Source organism: Pan paniscus, chromosome X, assembly GCF_029289425.2.
Source record: "Pan paniscus chromosome X, NHGRI_mPanPan1-v2.0_pri, whole genome shotgun sequence".
Classification (NCBI taxonomy): Eukaryota; Metazoa; Chordata; class Mammalia; order Primates; family Hominidae; genus Pan; species Pan paniscus.
Window position 1 is genome coordinate 55,457,259 of NC_073272.2, and position 18,113 is coordinate 55,475,371.

General features: G+C 44.2%; 1 protein-coding gene across 2 annotated transcripts in view; it reads right to left on the reverse strand.

Annotated features, from left to right (window-relative positions):
* Positions 1 to 1,534: 1,534 nt before the first annotated feature.
* FAM120C (family with sequence similarity 120 member C) overlaps positions 1,535 to 18,113 on the reverse strand; it is a 109,039-nt gene continuing 92,460 nt past the window's right edge. Inside the window, exons 14-16 of one of the 2 annotated variants that reach the window (XM_034950282.3) lie at positions 14,219 to 14,357; positions 13,127 to 13,184; positions 1,535 to 6,466 (exon numbers count right to left, since the gene is read on the reverse strand). In XM_034950282.3, coding sequence (XP_034806173.1) covers positions 6,212 to 6,466; positions 13,127 to 13,184; positions 14,219 to 14,357 — 452 coding nt within the window. In that variant the 3' untranslated portion in view covers positions 1,535 to 6,211. The remainder of the gene's footprint in view (positions 6,467 to 13,126; positions 13,185 to 14,218; positions 14,358 to 18,113) is intronic. The other variant, XM_034950284.3, reaches the window with a different exon arrangement.

Consider the following 18,113-nt stretch of genomic DNA (forward strand, 5'->3'; position numbering starts at 1 on the left):
GATCAAAGGCCAGGAAAAGACATCTGTAGCTATAATGAACCCATATAAGACAAAAGATGTTATAAATAATTTTTCATTTAAGGATAAAGTGTTTACAAGCTTCAGCAGGCCTCTAGTGCTCACCTTGAGGCTCAGCTGTTTCCTTTTAGAATCTGTACACACAAGGCACAAAGTGGTTAGAGAGGCCAAGCCCAGCTAGAGTCACTCAGCAGAAGCAGTAAAGAATGCCCTAGAGTCCTGGCTTCAGACTCTGCTCAAAGCATCCCTCTATTGCTCAAAGGTGACTCAGAGCTCAATTTTAAAACACATTTAAGTGAATACCATCCAGGGCTGAAACCTCATACTCAATCTTCCTGAGTTTTTGCCACCATATCCTCTGCCTTCAAAGTCTGAAATCTGCTTTGTACCAAAGGACTTATTCAAAAGTGTTTTAGCTGTTCTTGACTTATTCATCAAACATTTACTAAGTGTGTGCTGTGCAGTAGGTGCCAAGAACACAGAGATGGTTAAGCGCAGTCACTGCTCACAAGTGTAATCTAGGGGCAAAGATGCAGCAAAGCACTAGAGGGGCTGGCTGTGATGAGTCTATACTCATCACCGAATTGGGGATCAGAAAAAGAATCATAAAGACATGAGCTGAATCTTGGGGCAATAAGTTAAGTCTGCACCAGAAACAAAGGGAGAAAGGAATTTTAGCAATGGTACAAGCAAGTGAGAAGAAATGGATATTGACAGCTCAATGTGTATGGGATGCATTTTATTATGGCTGGAGTACGGAGGTAGTAAATGAGCTGAGATGTGGTCAGGTGCCAGATCATGAAGGGACCGTGGAGTCAGGGGAGCAGCATGTTAGAGGGACACTTTAGAAGCTACTAAGCATGGTGGATTAAAGCAATGGTTCTTAACATCCTTTTGTGTCACAGATTCCTTTAAGAACCTGAAAAAAGGTATGGGCCCTTTCACTGGAAAAAGGTACATACACTTAGACATAAAATGTTGCTTAAAATTGCCCAGTTAAGGAGTAAGACGGGGAGCAACTGCAACAGTCCAGGTAAGACATGATGAGGCCTCCACTAAGCCACAGGAGCCAGGACAGAAAAGAGGAAACAGATGTGAGAAATAGAAAAATGGTTGGGTGTTATCAACAGATGTTTCCATCAACTGGATTTGAGAAGTGAGGGACAAGTCTAAGACAGTTCACTCCCAGGTCAGTCTGTGGTTTAGGCAATTGAGTAGAAAGTAGTGTCACTGATGGAGAGGCACAGGCTTGCACAGAAGGGATGGGTTCAGTTTGGGAAATGTCAAGACAAAGGTGCCTTTAGGACATTCAAATAAAGAAGTTAACTATGAGGCTAAATATGCTCTACCTTTTGATGATTCTTGTACTTGGTCTCTTGCCCCGATATTATACAAACAGACTCCTAAATCTCTGTGCAACACTTCTGAATTGAGACAAGTATATCCCCCATTTGCAGAAAGGGATCCAGAGATGGGAAAAGAAATCAAACTTCGCACACCCAAAATTATTTCACAATTTTTTTTACTAAAAGAATAGATTTTTATTAAGCGTTGTAAGTTTCTTTCCATCAGCATTAACAGAACAACAGACCAATTTCCATCACAGAACAACTCCTGAGGCATTCTCATTCCTTTCTGAAACTCTTCCATTAACTCCTGAAGTTTCCCCAAAGAAGCATCCATTCAAACTTACATTAATAAACTATGGAGCTTTTGTGGTGAGGTGGGCCAAAAAGGCAGGGAATTTGGAATCTGGGAGTGGGAAAGAGAAATACATATTATCCATCCACTAAACACACTGTCAAAAGCACAGGAGAGGAGATAGTAATACAGGAAAAAAACAATGAAATAATTTTTTACTTTTGTCAATAACATCATTTATCAGGGAGCACTAAAAGTCACTGACTCCTTGCAGTTAAAGTTTCTTTACCTAGTGTGTTATTCTAAAAACAGAATAGAACAGATTAGAATAGAATAGAATAGAATAGAATAGAATAGAATAGAATAGAATAGAATAGAATAGAAGGTAGGAGGGGAAGTGCTTTCTGGGAAGCAATTAAAATGAAGTCATCAGATTTGGCTGGGTTATGAGAGATTAATAAAATCTGAAATATTTATTTTGCTTCATTTACATGAAAATTCACTAGTCATTAGTTACTACCAACACGGACAAAAAGAGCATCTATAAAAGTACAGGGGCAATGTCAAAAGCTGAAATGGGCACCCTAGCACAGGGGATTTTTTTATTTTGCTTTTAACTTGGAAAAGATGATTTTGTAAAAAATGACTTTATATTCTTAGAACATCAAAATAACCTCTGACAATATTCAAGATAATTAGCAGTAACAGGGGAATAGGTGCACTGAGCTCTCTACCTGCACCAGCAGACTACTGCAATAAGCCAAGGGAAAAGAAAATAGAAAGTCGAATAAGATGCCAAAGTCACAGGATGGAGAAAAATATAAGATGACACGCAATGGAACAGTGAAAACTCAACCCCCCACCCCAAACCCCAAGCATATTTAGGAAATATGCACCAGGAAGTGAACAAGTATAATGATTAAACCTTAGTAGAATTATACTAACTACTTTAAACTGTGGTCTACTTGTACTGACTTTTCAAAGGTGGGTGGGTCGTAGAGGCTGTAATGGTAACATTGACATGCCCACAGGAGCCTTGTAAGGTTCCAAAGGACTGGATCACCATAACCAAACAGCTACCCCCACATTCTTTCTACCCTACATAAGCATTCCTGCCCCCCACCCTCTACCTTAACCACCCTCTGTAATGCCTTGTTCGACTGTTTTTCTCAGTGATCAAAAAAAGTTAATGTGACTTGGCCAATGATGTCAGAAATCAAGATGGAGACAAAAATCAAATGTCACTAGCCAAAGCGAGTACCAATTCTTGGGCTTTAAAGTCTACCCAAAGTCCTACTGGCTCAGAATGAAAATGATGCAAGTGAGCAGAAGTTTGTCAGGCCTGGTCCAGACCAGACTGGACTGGTCACTGACTAAGTAAGAGTAGGAGTTATAAGCTGATCCCAAGACACACCAGCAGAAATAAAAAACTGCAAGTCCTTGGGGATCAGTGACTATACACAACCAGTGTTTTGCTTATGGTCCTACAATGTAAAGGGGTCATTTCTGGGGGTTCCCAAATGACTTTGTTCAAGAGAGGTCACATAAAAGCTAGAAATGGAACCTCAGGTGAAGGATGACAGTCTCTTCAAGTGGTGAAACAAAGATCAGACCCCACCTTCCACAATTTGTCCTCCAATTAGAAAAAGTTCATCTCCCCGTAATGAACCTTAGTTTTCCTGGCTTTTAAGTTGTGTATTTTGTCAGATAAATAAAAATCTAGGAATATGGCCATTTATGGTTCCTTCTTGCAACCTTCCAAACCCAAAATGCTGAATCCAAATAAAAATCAAGGTTGGAGATGACCCACTTGTTTCACCCTGGGCTAGGGGAAAAAGAGGTTGTGGAAGGAAGAAAAGCCTTTTGGCAAACTGGAATCATCCCTGCCAAAGCAGCAATTTTACCTCTCACAGTGAATGCCTACAAAATAAGAAATTTTCTTAATGGTGTGAGAGTTAACAATACTGTCATTTGATTGTGTCAGATAGATTCAAGATGCACAGAAATAGCAACTGCAAAAAATATCTTAGCAATTTTAAGTCCAAGTGCTTCCTATTAGAAAATGGAGATATAGGTATCTCACAGCTCAGTGATACTGGTTGCTTTTAGAGCTCCAAAGGATTCATCCCTCTGTGGCTCCAGAAAGAAAATTCCAAGCCATGTAAATTTACTACTATCCCTTCCTTTGCTGGATATAGAAGTCCTACCTTCAAGACGTTGTGAAAGGTTGGGCAGGTCCAAGAGAAGGGGGACCACATTAAGGGAGCTGATTCCAAAGAGGAGGTTTTTCTATACTTTGTTTCTACTTCTGTCTGGTTAGATGTACACTCTTGTCATTTTTCTTTGGTTTATGTAAGAAGTATCTGGGCAGGGGTCAAGGCATTGCAGGGCTCCCTCCCCCTGAAAATCATGGATTCTCTTAATCTGGGACAGATTAGGACTAAATAGTCTGACACTGTTTTCAATTTCCTATGATCTGGTCATTGTAAGTGGGCAGTAAGCAAATAGCCTTCTGGTTGTCTGGGCAAAAATCACCAAGGACCTGCTGTGGGTTAAGGTGCATGGGGTTTTTCAAAAAGAACCCTGCTAGAAGATTAGTCAGTTGTATTTCTGTAGAAATGGTACTTCTTGGGCAAGAATATCACAAAGCCCAAAAGGAGGTATATGAGGCTGGAAGCCTCAATTCCTGAATGAAGACACAATGCTAATTTATTGCAAGCCATGTTTCCCTCCCTCATAGTTAGGCTGCCCAAGGAGGGAAACTGGAAATGCAAGGTTGTCTCAAGATTATCTCCAGCAAGGAGGAATAGCCTCTTTATCCTGGGCAGATCCTGGCCACACAGGAGGCTGAGAATCTTTTAATAGAATTCTTCTCAAGGCCCAGGCCAGAGTCCTCTAAAGTCTTCCTTGCAAAGCAAATGAAAAGATCCAGTAGTCAGAATGTCAATGAACAAATGAAACAATCTAGGTGTGTAAAATCAAATAGTTTCCTCACACTTCCCTACCCTATCTTTCCAAAGCTAGTCCTCTCTCCTTCAGGGATTCATGTCAATCAATTCTAGCCTGAAACCAATTTGACCCTGGAGTTCCAGAAGAGATTTCCTCCAAATTGGCTGAAAGCCCTTTCAAATGGTAGTCACCTCCCATCCCCCCTTTTCTCTCCAAACCTTCATAAGGAAATGCCCAACTCTTCCCAATCCCATTCCAACCTCCTGTTTTCACCATATGGGATGTGAGGGCTCTGTTCAAGATTAAGCTTGTAACAACCCAAGAGTTTATTGTTCTGAACAGGCAATTTCTGGAAAGTACTTTTTGTCTGATTTAGAGAAGCCCATCCAACTTCTCATAGTTGTGAATGGGCTGTGACTTAGTAAGAATTTCAGATTTAAAGTGTGGTCTTTTGAAACCTTCCACTCCATAGCAGTGGAAGCATTTCTGGGAAATTGAGTAAATCCTCTGGGACATCACCATGTATGTATGTATGTATGTATGTATGTATGCATGTGTGTATATATATACACACATATATACACACATACACACACACATATATATAAAATATGTATAGATAAATAGATCTGTCTCTTTATATAAAGGGTATGTGTATGCATATACACACATTCATATATACACCCACCCACACAACATCCACCCACACCCACACACAAGCACACATTCACACACACACACACACACACACACACACACACACACACACACAGTCTCTTGAGTCCCTTTCGTACTCAAGTTCATTACACTGATTCCCACCCTTTCATGGTGTGGGCAATAGGGAGTGAATGAACTGTGCCACATCTTCTATTTTACAAACAATGCACTGGTTGAGAGGCAGGAAAAATCTGCCCAGTACTTTTCTGATTCACTTGAATCCCCCAGTACAAAGGCCATTGATAGTTTTTTTGAAGTGTATAAAATAAAAAATAAAAATTAAAATAAGCAATACTACCTTACTTTTCTGAAAACATCTACCTATCTGATTGTCAGGCCAAAGCTAGAGGTGGTGGTACAAAATCCAGGGGTAGGTAAGTTGGAAGGAGTGAAGAAGAGGTAGATACCACTTCATAGAGAAAAAAAAAAAACAAAAAAAAACCTCAGGAGGCCACAGCTGTCCCCACAACCTCATAGGTTTATCATATAAGTCTTTGATAATGAGTATCATTATAAATGCTCAGAAAAACCAAAGCTAGAGCTTTTCTATAGGACCTTATGTGATGATACCCAATTTCTGACAGCTACTGCCTTACTAGGCTCCCAGAGGAGATAAATAAACTATTGGTGCTATATATTCAATTTGAGACTAGGACCTAGTCTTACTGCCATTCAGCTTTGACCAGAACTTCTCCAGAAACAGACCACTGAATCTGAAGTCCCAGAAACAGGCAGGGAAGGGGAAAAGATGGACACAATAGCACATCCCACCAAAATCCTGGAGAAATCTAGGGTAAGCATTTATATCCTCCTCTAGCTTGGGCCTAAAATCAGAAAAGTAAAAGTTTTTCCCTCTTCCTGGTTTGGTGAAGCCATCTTCAGCTTATCAGTCCTCTTTCCGTTGTGCCACAGTTTCTAGCTTTTGCTCTTGTAAGTGGTTCTTCTCCCTATTATTCATAGGGAGGTAGCGGTTACCATTATTACACTCATTGCTGTCTCTGGATAAGGCACATTGTGATGGAGCTGGAAGACGATGATCACTCTTCTCTTCCTTGATCAATGCGCCACTGTTTCCATTTACCTGGGAGCGAGACCGACCTTGATGAAGCTCCAGGGATTTAGAAACTCCATCTGAAGAGCCCTGTTAAAAACAGAGATACTCAGTGGAAATGGGAATCCCAGACTGGCTGACCCTTCCTAAGCATATTCATAAGCTAGCCTGAGGAAGCGGCTTCAGTTCTTCAAAAACACCAGAAGACCTCAAAAGCTGGTTGACAACTAGTACAATCTTTTTTTTTTTTTTTTTTTTTTAAGACGGAGTCTCGCTCTGTCGCCCAGGCTGGGGTGTAGTCTGCAATCTCGGCTCACTGTAACCTCTGTCTCCAAGGTTCAAGCAATCCTCCCACCTCAGCCTCCTGAGAGTAGCTGGGATTACAGGCGCCCACCACCACGCCTAGCTAATTTCTGTATTTTTAGTAGAGATGGGGTTTCCTCATGTTGGCCAGCCTGGTGTCGAACTCCTGGCCTCAACTGATCTGCCCGCCTGAGCCTCCCAAAGTGCTGGGATTACAGGTGTGAGCCACCACGCCCAGCCGGATACCTAGTACATTCTGATATTATCTTGAGAAGTTAGGGTGAAAACATATAGACCCAAATGAAATCCAATGGCAATGACAACACAATAATGACACAGCTTTTTCTTTTTTTATACAGGGTCTTGCTCTGTCACCCAGAGTGGAGTGGAGTGCTGCGATCCTGGCTCACTGCAGCCATGACCTCCTGGGCTCAAGCCATCTTCCCACCTCAGCCCCCCAAGTAGCTGGGACTACAGGCGTGCACCACCACATCCAGCTGATTTTTGTATTTTTTGTAGAGACAGGGTTTCATCATGTTGGCCACACTGGTCTTGAACTCCTGAGCTCAGGTGATCTGCCCGCCTCAGCCTCCCAAAGTGCTGGGATTATGGGTGTGAGCCACCGCGCCTGGCTGACACTGCTACTATTTACAAAGCTTTACAATATGTTTTTCTAATACTATGGGGATCCTAAATGGTAGATATGATCATGCCCCATTTGCTGATGAGGAAGGTGAGGCTCAGAAATATTAAAGCAACTTGCTCAAGGAGACACAGATACAAAGTCATAGGGCCAGGATTCTACTCCTCTAAAGTCTGTTCTCTTAACTGCCATGCAACACTGCCCAATGCTGACAATTGAACAGGCAAATGCAAGAAAAGGAAAAAAAACACAGAAGATCTATGTGCAATATTCCACAGAATCTTTCTTTTCTTTTCTTTTTGAGACAGAGTTTCACTCTTGTTGCCCAGGCTGGAGTGCAATGGCACGATCTCGGCTCACCGCAACCTCCGCCTCCTGGATTCAAGCAATTCTCCTGCCTCAGCCTCCCGAGTAGCTGGGATTACAGGCATGTGCCACCATGCCTGGCTAATTTTGTTTTTTAGTAGAGACGGGATTTCTCCATGTTGGTCAGGCTGGTCTCGAATTCCCGACCTCAGGTGATCCACCCGCCTCAGCTCCCAAAGTGCTGGTATTATAGGCGTGAGCCACAGAATCTTTCATAACTAAAAACAATCACCTGGTTTTTGTAAATCCCAGGAATATGGTAGCTATTGCTAATGATATGAACTACATTACCTTGTAGTGCAGTGCTGGCTCTTAATGATTGGTGCTAGGAATAATAACAGCTTCTGACTACTAAGTGGTTGGACATGCCACATACTCTGTTGTTCCTTTTACAGATAAGAAAACTGAAGCTCCTAGGAGGCCAAGGCGGGCAGATTGTTTGAACTCAGGAGTTTGAGACCAGCCTGGGCAACATGGCGAAACCCCATGTCTACAAAAATTACAAAAATTAGCTGGGCGTGGTGGCATGCACCTGTAGTCCAAGCTACCTGGGAGGTTGAGATGGGAGGATCGCTAAAGCTTGGGAGGTCCAGGCTACAATGAGTCATGATTGCACCATTGCATTCCAGCCTGGGCGACAGAGTGAGATCCTGTCTCAAGAAAGAAAAAATAAACAGGCTCAAAAAGTACGAAGACTTTACTATTAGTCCTCATATAACAACTCTACAACATAGATACCAATTTCTCCAATTTTATAGATGAGAAAACTAGGGCAGAGAGGCTAAGTAACTTGCCCAAGGTCACAGAACTAGTAAGTAGCAGAGCCACATTCAAAGCTAGATCATTTGGTTCCAAAGTCTGTACAATATGGGGCTTACTGTGAAGTATTGTCCAACAACCTGGAAATAACATGAAACAAGTAACAGCCATACAAATGGATGGAATTAGCCACCTGAAGGAATCAACAAATACATCAAAACATTACAAGTAAGTGACTTAAGAATTTAAGAACAGGCGGCTAGGCGCTGTGGCTCACGCCTGTAATCCTAGCACTTTGGGAGGCCGAGGCAGGCAGATCACAAGGTCAGGGGTTGAGCACCAGCCTGACCAACATGGTGAAACCCCGTCTCTACTAAAAATACAAAAAAAGTAGCCGGGCGTGGTAGCGGGCGCCTGTAATCCCAGCTACTCAGGAGGCTGAGGCAGGAGAATTGCTTGAACCCAGGAGGCAGAGATTGCAGCGAGCCAAGATCACGCCACTGCACTCCAGCCTGGCGACAGAACGAGACTCTGTCTCAAAAAAAAAAAAAAAAAAAAAAAAAAAGAATTTAAGAACAGGCCTGGCCGGGTGTGGTAGCTCACACCTGTAATCCCAGCACTTTGGGAGGCCGAGGCAGGCGGATCATGAGGTCAGGAGTTCGAGACCAGCCTGGCCAACATGGCGAAACCCTGTCTCTACTAAAAATACAAAAATTAGCCGGGTGTGGTGGTGGGCACCTGTAATCCCAGCTACTTGGGAGGCTGAAGCAGGAGAATTGCTTGAACCTGGGAGGCAGAGGTTGCGGTGAGCCAAGATCGTGCCACTGCACTGCAGCCTGGGCACTTTGGGAGGCCGAGGCAGGCAGATCAACTGAGGTCTGGAGTTCAAAACCAGCCAGGCCAATATGGTGAAACCCTGTCACTACTAAAAATATAAAAATTCGCCGGGTGTGGTGGTGCACTACTGTAATCCCAGCTACTTGGGAGGCTAAGGCAGGACAATCGCTTGAACCCAGGAGGCGGAGGTTGCAGTGAGCTGACATCGCGCCAGCCTGAGTGATGGAGCAAGACTGTTTTAAAAAAAAAAAAATACAAAAAAAAAAAAAGAATTTAAGAACATATAAAACTCTTGTAGCCTAGGAATAATCTCAGGAAGACAGGATTACAGTGTAACCAGATTTAATAAGCTGGAACATTTTATTAATTATCTCATACTCTTCTTTTTCTGTCCCGACTGAAACAGAAAAAGAAGAGTCAAAAACGAAGTCAGCAGCAGCTCTGTCCAGAGAAGATGGCTTGCTATAAACCAAGTTGAAATGAGGATTTCCTTGGCTAGGTGACCTCTAGAGCAGATAATAGTGTCCGCAGCCATCTTAGCTAAGAGAAACTTAAGATCACCTACCATCCCTTGTTTTCTGTCACTTTCCTCATCTGTAAAATAGATAGAATAAGGGTATCTACTTCGTAGGTTCCTGTAAGGATTCAATGAGACACTATATACAAAGCACTTAGAACATATGTGTTTGGCACAGTGTAAGAACTCAATAAATGCTCACTAAGGCTGGGCACAGTGGCTCATCCCTGTAATCCCAGCACTTTGGGAGGCCGAGGCAGGCGGAACACCCAAGCTCAGGAGTTTGAGACCAGTCTGGCCAACATGGCGAAACCCTGTCTCTACAAAAAATATAAAAATTAGCTGGGCATGGTGGCATGCACCTCTAGTCCCAGCTACTCAGAAGGCTGAGGTAGGAGGATCACTTGAGCCCAGGGGTTTGAGGCTGCAGTAAACTATGATTGCAACACTGCACTCCAGCCTAGGTGACTCATTAAAAAAAAAGCTAGCTAATATCACTGGTCTGATTCCATGCCCCCAAGCAAACTTCTGATACCAAGGCCTCTCTTGTAGCTCGCCCTTAGAGAAAGAAAGCTCTAGTAGTAATGGTTAAAGGCATGTACGCTAGAGTCAGCCACACTTGAGTCTGATGTTTGTCTCTAACAACTAGAGTTGTTATACTATATTGGAATTAGCATAGCACGGGGCTTTGCAATCAGTTAGCTCAGGCTGTAATGTCAATTCTGATACTGACTTCATAGATAATTTGGGGCAAGATACTTCATTCTTCTGAGTCTCAATTTCCTCCTGTTTAAAATGGGGAACAGGCCAGGTGTGGTGGCTCATTCCTATAATCCCGGCACTTTGGGAGACCCAGCTTGAGGCCAAGAGTTTGATACCAGCCTGGGCAACATGGCAAAACCCCATCTCTACAGAAAATATTTAAAAATTAGCTGGGTGTGGTGGCTCACACATGTAGTCCCAGCTTACTCAGGAGGCTGAGGTGGGAAATTTGCTTGAGCCTGGGAGGTTGAGGCTGCAGTGCACTGCACTCTAGCTTGGGTGACAGAGCGAGACCCTGTCTCAAAAAAATAGTAATAATAAAATGGAGAATAAGAAATACTTCACAGGGTATTTATGTGGTTTCAATGAGCTCACGTGTTTGTAAGAGTGATTAGAAGAGTAAATGTGTAATACATTGTGATAACTATTTCTTATCATAAATCAGTTCTTTATCTCTCACCCCCTTCTTCCCCCACCCCTTAGCCATATCCACACAGCTATTTCTATAATCTTGGTTAGTGTGAGTCAACCACTAAGAGATCTATTCACTAAGAGATCCAATAAGATCTACTCTTATTGTACCAAAAGTATCAGGCTTTTCAGACTGTATGCCTGATGACCAGACCCTGAATCACGGTGAATTCACCAAGGCTATACTACCTTACGAGAGCCTATCTGGTGATTAGCTTTCCTTCTAGGTGCATCCGTTTACCTTACTGAGCAGCTTCAAGAAAAAGCTGAGAAGCTTTGGAAAAATCACCAAAGTCACTGTTCTCTAGCTTTGGAGTGCATTATGAAATGCTTTGTGTGGGAGACTTACTATCTAGTTCCATTTTTGCCTAAAAATAACATTAAAGCAAATTTATCTTCTTTGAGGAAACATTAGATGATGGGGATTAACATGGATGCAGTGAGGGCTGGCTGTATACAGAATAGATTTAGGATTGAGAACTGATGACAAAATTGCCCAGGATTACAGACTACATGTAGAATGTCTAGAGGGGGCTTGGTAGAAAGTAGGTACTCAAGAAATGGTAGCTGCTATACTATAAGAAGCCCAGCAGTTTGAGTCTACTACAATATTTTGGATCACTACAAGAATAGGTCCTCCTAGTTTGTATTTGGGTGGGGTGGGGCATACCTAATGAGGACCAGTGGGAACTGTGATATAATCCAAGGCATGGATTAGAAGAAAGTTTAAAGGCCGGGCGCAGTGGCTCACACCTATAATCCCAGCATTTTAAGAGGCTGGAGGATCACTTGAGCCCAGGACTTTGAGACCAGCCTGGGGCAACAAAGTAAGACCCTGTCTCTACAAAAAAAAAAAAAAGAAAAACTGGGAGGCCAAGGCGGGCGGATCATGAGGTCAGGAGATCGAGACCATCCTGGCTAACACGGTGAAACCCCATCTCTACTAAAAACACACAAAAAACCAGCCGGGCGTGGTGGCAGGTGCCTGTAGTGCCAGCTACTTGGGAGGTTGAGGCAGGAGAATGGTGTGAACCCAGGAGGCAGAGCTCCCAGTGAGCCGAGATCACGCCACTGCACTCCAGCCTGGACAGCAGAGCGAGACTCATCTCAAAAAAAAAAAAAAAAAAAGAAAAAGAAAAACTTAGCAGGGTGTGGTGGCGCACACCTGTAGTCCCAGCTACTTGAGAGACGGAGCTGTGAGGATTGCGTGAGGCAAGGAGGTAGAGGCTACAGTGAGCTGTGACTGTGCCACTGCACTCCAGCCTGCCTGAGTGACAGAGTGAGACCCTGTCGAGAGAGAGAGAGAGAGAGAAAGAAGAGAGAGAGAAAGTTCAAGACATTTCTGAGTCATTAAGAATAAGCAGGCTGGTTGCGGTGGCTCATGCCTGTAATCCAGCACTTCGGAAGGCCGAGGCGAGTGGATTGCCTGAGGTCGGGAGTTCGAGAGCAGCCTGACTAACATGGAGAAACCCCATCTCTACTAAAAATACAAAATTAGCCGGGCGTGGTGGTGCATGCCTATAATCCCAGCTACTCAGGAGGCTGAGGCAGGAGAATTGCTTGAACCCGGGAGGCAGAGGTTGTGGTGAGCCGAGATCGTGCAATTGCACTCCAGCCTGGGCAACAAGAGCGCAACTCCGTCTCAAAAAAAAAAAAAAAAAAAAAAAAAAGCAGAATGGTAATGCTCCCGCCACATATATTCAGCAAAGGCAAAGAAGTCCAATTTTTTAAGCATATCTGGTGGCCCCTCAGAAGCTCAGGCAGGCTGTGCGCAGTCTCACTGTTAGCATCACTCTGGCCCCTTTCTGGCTGCATGCTGCACATAGTATACTAGGGGCAGGTCTTTAGGACACAGTACCTGGTTTCTATCTTGTGGCCTCACTCGGAAAAGGGTAAGACTCGCAGCCCTGTGGGAAAAGCTTGAGGCAGGCTAACCCTCACTATACCACTAGAATGAAATCAAATGCCTGGAGGAGTTGAGAAGCTCCCCTAAGCAGCTCAGGTTTCCATGCCTGATGTGATCTCTTTTAGTTTAGCTGAAAAGGCAAAAGGCATCAAACAGAAGCTAAATAATCTCAAAAAACATACTTACTTGCTTATTTCCTTTTTTGTGTCCCTTGGATCCCCTACCAGTCTGTTCTTTTCCATGCCTTTAGCAAGTGAGAAAAAAAGTGATCATGAGAAACATAAAGCCCACACACCCCTTTTCACTTGGTTAACTATTCGTCTCCTCTTAAAAGTTTGACCCTCTTCAGTCAGATGCCCCTTCTCAGTGTTACTACTGAACATCTATCTCGGTCATTCCTATATTCTACTGAACTGAATTGTTCTGTATCCCATGTCCTCCTCTAGGGCAAAAACTCTTTCATTAAGGCAGGGCAATTTATTATTTATTTGCTGAACTAAACTGAAAACTGACTTTAAAAAATGGAAAGTTGGGCCGGGCGCGGTGGCTCACACCTGTAATCCCAGCACTTTGGGAGACCGAGGTGGGTGTATCACCTGAGGTCAGGAGTTTGAGACCAGCCTGGCCAACATGGTGAAACCCCATCTCTACTAAAATACAAAAATTAGCCTGGCATGGTGGTGGGCGGCGCCTGTAATCCCAGCTGCTTGGGAGGCTGAGGCAGGAGAATTGCTTGAACCCCGGAGGTGGAGGTTGCAGTGTGCCAAGACCACACCATTGCACTTTGACCTGGGAAACAAGCGAAACTCCATCTCAAGAAAAAAAAAAAAAAGGAAAGTTGGTCAGGCATGGTGGCTCATACCTGTAATCCCAGCACTTTGGAAAGCCAAGACGGGAGGATTGTTTGAGCCCAGGAGTTTGAGCCCAGCCTGGGCAACATGGCAAAACCCCAGTTCTACCAAAAATATGAAAAATTAGCCAGTCATGGTGATGCACATCTGTGGTCCCAGCTACTTGGGAGGCTGAGGCAGGAGGATCACTTGAACCTGGGAGGCAGACGAGGTTGCAGGAAGCCGAGATGATGCCACTGCACTCCAGCCTGGGCAACAAAGTGAGACCCCATCTCAAAAAGAGAAAGAAAGAAAAAAAGAAAAAAAAAGTAAAGTTAGTTAGTACTTCTTGCCTTAATAGAAGGATTTAATACCTAGGCATTTTCCCAAGGAGGCCTAGGCATTTTCCCAAGGGGACTAGCTCATATCAACCTATTTGGGTACATACCCCTTTCCTGGCCCACCGACAGAAACCACTTGCATGCCGAAGGATCCTCGGCCCCTGGAGGATCTGCTGCCAGCCCACTGGCCCACAACCATCCCAGCAATCTCCAGTTTTCCTCCTTGGGGTGGGATTGGATGGAGACCTGGCAAGATAGAAAGAATGGTGGTAATGGGCCAGGTGTGGTGGTTCACGCCTGTAATCCCAAAACTTTGGGAGGCTGAGTCGGGCGGATTACTTGAAGTCAGGAGTTCCAGAGCCAGCCTAGCCAACATGGTGAAACCCTGTCTCTACTAAAAATACAAACAATTAGCCAGGCATCGTGGTGTGCACCTGCAATCCCAGCCACTCGGGAGGCGGAGGCACGAGAATCACTTGAACCCAGGAGGTGGAGGTTGCAGTGAGCTGAGACTGCGCCACTGCACTCCAGCCTGGGTGACAGAGTGAGATTCTGTCTTGAAAAAAAAAAAAAAAAAGAAGAAGAAAAAAGAATTGTAAGTACAAGGCAGGATAAGAGGTGGACAAAAGATCCTACAACCCGCTACCTACTCTTCTTTCCATTTCTCTCTGATAAAAAGACTCTGTGGCAGGGCACGGTGGCTCATGCCTGTAATCCCAGCACTTTGGGAGGCTGAGGCGGGTGGATCACCTGAGGTCAGGAGTTCGAGACCAGCCTGGCCAACATGGGGAAACCTCGCCTCTACTAAAAATACAAAAATTAGCCGGGCATGGTGGTCCGTGCCTATAGACCCAGCTACCCAGGAAGCTGTGGCAGGAGAATCGCTTGAACCCAGGAGGTGGAGGTTGCAGTGAGCCTAGTTCACACCTCTGCACTCCACTCCAGCCTGGGGGACGGAGTAAGACTCTGTCTCAAAAAAAAAAAAAAAAAAGATTCTGTGATAACAGAAAGGTGTCATGATGGAAGCACATTTAGTGAGGAGGGCCGGAGATCTGTACACATCTACTTTACCAAGTATGGTGCAGGTGACTCATTTTTTAATCACAGATCATAGCATAAAGTAGGCATTCAGTATTTGTTGAAAGAATGAATGTCTTAACATCTAGTTATTGGAAAATTACAAGCCTAAACTACTCTTTTTTTTGTTTTTTTGAGACAGAGTCTCACTGTGACACCCAGGCTGGAGTGCAATGGTGCAATCTCGGCTCACTGCAACCTCCACTTCCCAGGTTCAAGTGATTCTCCTGCCTCAGCCTCCTGAGTAGCTGGGACTACAGGCACATGCCACCACGCCCAGCTAATGTTTGTATTTTTAGTAGAGACAGGGGTTCACCGTATTGGCCAGGCTGGTCTCGAACTCCTGACCTCAAGTGATCCACCTGCCTCGGGCTCTCAAAGTGCTGGGATTACAGGCATGAGCCACCGTGCCCGGTCCTAAACTACTTTTGATACAAATATACATCATTACAGATTGTAGAATTAGCCAAACAACCAACAACCAAACTAAACTGAAAATAATGAAACTAAACTAACAGTAATTTATAATTAAAAAGCAAGGATAGGCCGGGCATGGTGGCTCACACTTGTTATCCCAGCACTTTGGGAGGCCAAGGTGGGTAGATCATTTGAGGTCAGGAGTTCGAGACCAGCCTGACCAAATGGTGAAATCCCGTCTCTACTAAAAATACAAAAAAATTAGCCAGGCGTGGTGGCACATGCTTGTAGTCCCAGCTACTCAGGAGGCCGAGTCAGAAGAATTGATTGAACCTGGGAGGTGGAGGTTGCAGTGAGCAGAGATGGCACCACTGCATTCCAGCCTGGGTGACAGAGCGAGATTCCATCTCAAAAGAAAAAAAAATAAAAAGCAAGAACAGCAACAATTGAAAACCAGAACCAAGTCACAAGCACAGTGGGTTTTGTAATTTAGCACAAAAATAAGCCTTCATAGAATATGGAGTTCTACTAGGCCTTTAATTTTAGTTTATGACAAGAAACCAAATGAACCCTTAACTCATTTAGCAGGTTGTTAGTAAAGAGTACTTCATTTAGGCCAGGCATGGTGGCTCACACCTGTAATCCCAGCACTTTGGGAAGCCAAGGCAGGCAGGATCGCTTAAGCCCAGTTCAAGACCAGCCAGGGCAACATAGCGAGACCCCATCTCCACACACACACACACACACACACACACACACACACACACACACACACACAAACAAAATATTAGTCAGGCATGTTGGTGCATGCTTGTAGTTCCAGCTATTCAGGGGGCTGAGATGAGCGAATCACTTGAGCCCAGGAAGTTGAGGCTGCAGTAAGCCATGATTGCACCACTGCACTCCAGCCTGGGCGACAGAGTGAGACCCTGTATCCACACATACACACACACACGAGTCCTTCATTTATATAAAACTTTATAAAACTTGAGAGTCCAAGGAACTAGAGTGCTAGTTACCTTTTTGTTTGTTTGTTTGACACAGAGCCTCGCCATGTCTCCTAGGCTGGAGTGCAGTGGCGCGATCTTGGCTCACTGCAATCCACCTCCCGGGTTCAAGCAATTATTGTGTCTCAGTCTCCCAAGTAGCTAGGATTACAGACAGGTGCCCGCCACCATGCCCGGCTAATTTTTATATTTTTTGTAGAGACAGGGTTTCACCATGTTGGCCAGGCTTGTCTGGAACTCATGACCTCAAGTGATCTGCCCACTTTGGCCTCCCAACGTGCTGGATTACAGGTATGAGCCACTGCTCCCTGCCTAGAGTGCTAGTTACTTTTAAGAGGGACAAGAAAGACTTGCATTTGAGGATCCTACTGTGGGCTTTCAGGAGGCAAGAGGCTCCTTGTGAACCACCAGTAACTGGAGACTAAGCATCACTGGTAGGTAGGGCAGTGGTGACCTTCCAAGAACCTGGCTTAAATTAAGGCTGTCTTTTGAGACTTACAAAATAAAATCAACACATAAAGAACGGAGAAAGGATCTGTAAAGTCATCTGAAAGGGATGGACTGGCTGGCTCCCTGGTTTTTAAGACTTGATCATGATCTGACTGAACAGGGAGTTACCAGAGCAGACTTTCACACTGTTCATCTAAGCCCAGCCTTGAGCTAACCACCCATACTGAATTTTGTCACCCTAAAAAACTAACTTCAACTTCCAGCGTTATTACTTTTAAAGGGAGGAGCAATAGATAACAAACACCTTCAACCACAGCAATGACACTCTGACCCAATCACAGAATCTTGCTATTTTATGTTAAAATGTCTCCACTAAAATATCCTGTTTCACTGCCAGGTGCCGTGGCTCACGCCTGTAATCCCAGCACTTTGGGAGGCCAAGGCGGGCAGATCATCTGAGGATGGGAGTTCAAGACCAGCCTGACGAATATGGTAAAACCCCGTCTCTACTAAAAATACAAAAATTAGCCGGGCTGTGGACAGAGGGAGACCAGGCCTCAAAAAAAAAAAAAAAATCTTGTTTCACCACGGGACAGGTTGTCTCAATTATCAGGATCAGTATCTGAGTAACCTAGGCATGATTGTGTATTCATCGTTAAACTGTAGCTCAAGTGCCACCGTAATTTATACATATGTTTGTGTGTACATATGTGTGTGTGTGTGTGTATGTTTTCCTCACTAAACTGCAATCCTCTGGTGGCATGGATGGTGACATATTTCTCTCCATGCTTCTGGAGCTGAAGGAAGGGAAATGTGTCAAGTATATTCGCAGAGTGGAAATGGATACATCAAGCTACTGTTGCCTACCAGCACTGGCCGTTTACTCTCACTGATCTTCCTGCAAGCTCCTGTGTGCATTGCCTATATGGAAGGAATGAACAAACAGTAACCATGAAGAGCCGGTCCATATGACTTACGGTTCTCTAAAGTAATAAAGTGGGTTCTGGTTTCCACATCAGTCACTTCATGAGTTTGGTTGGTGAGAGTCAAA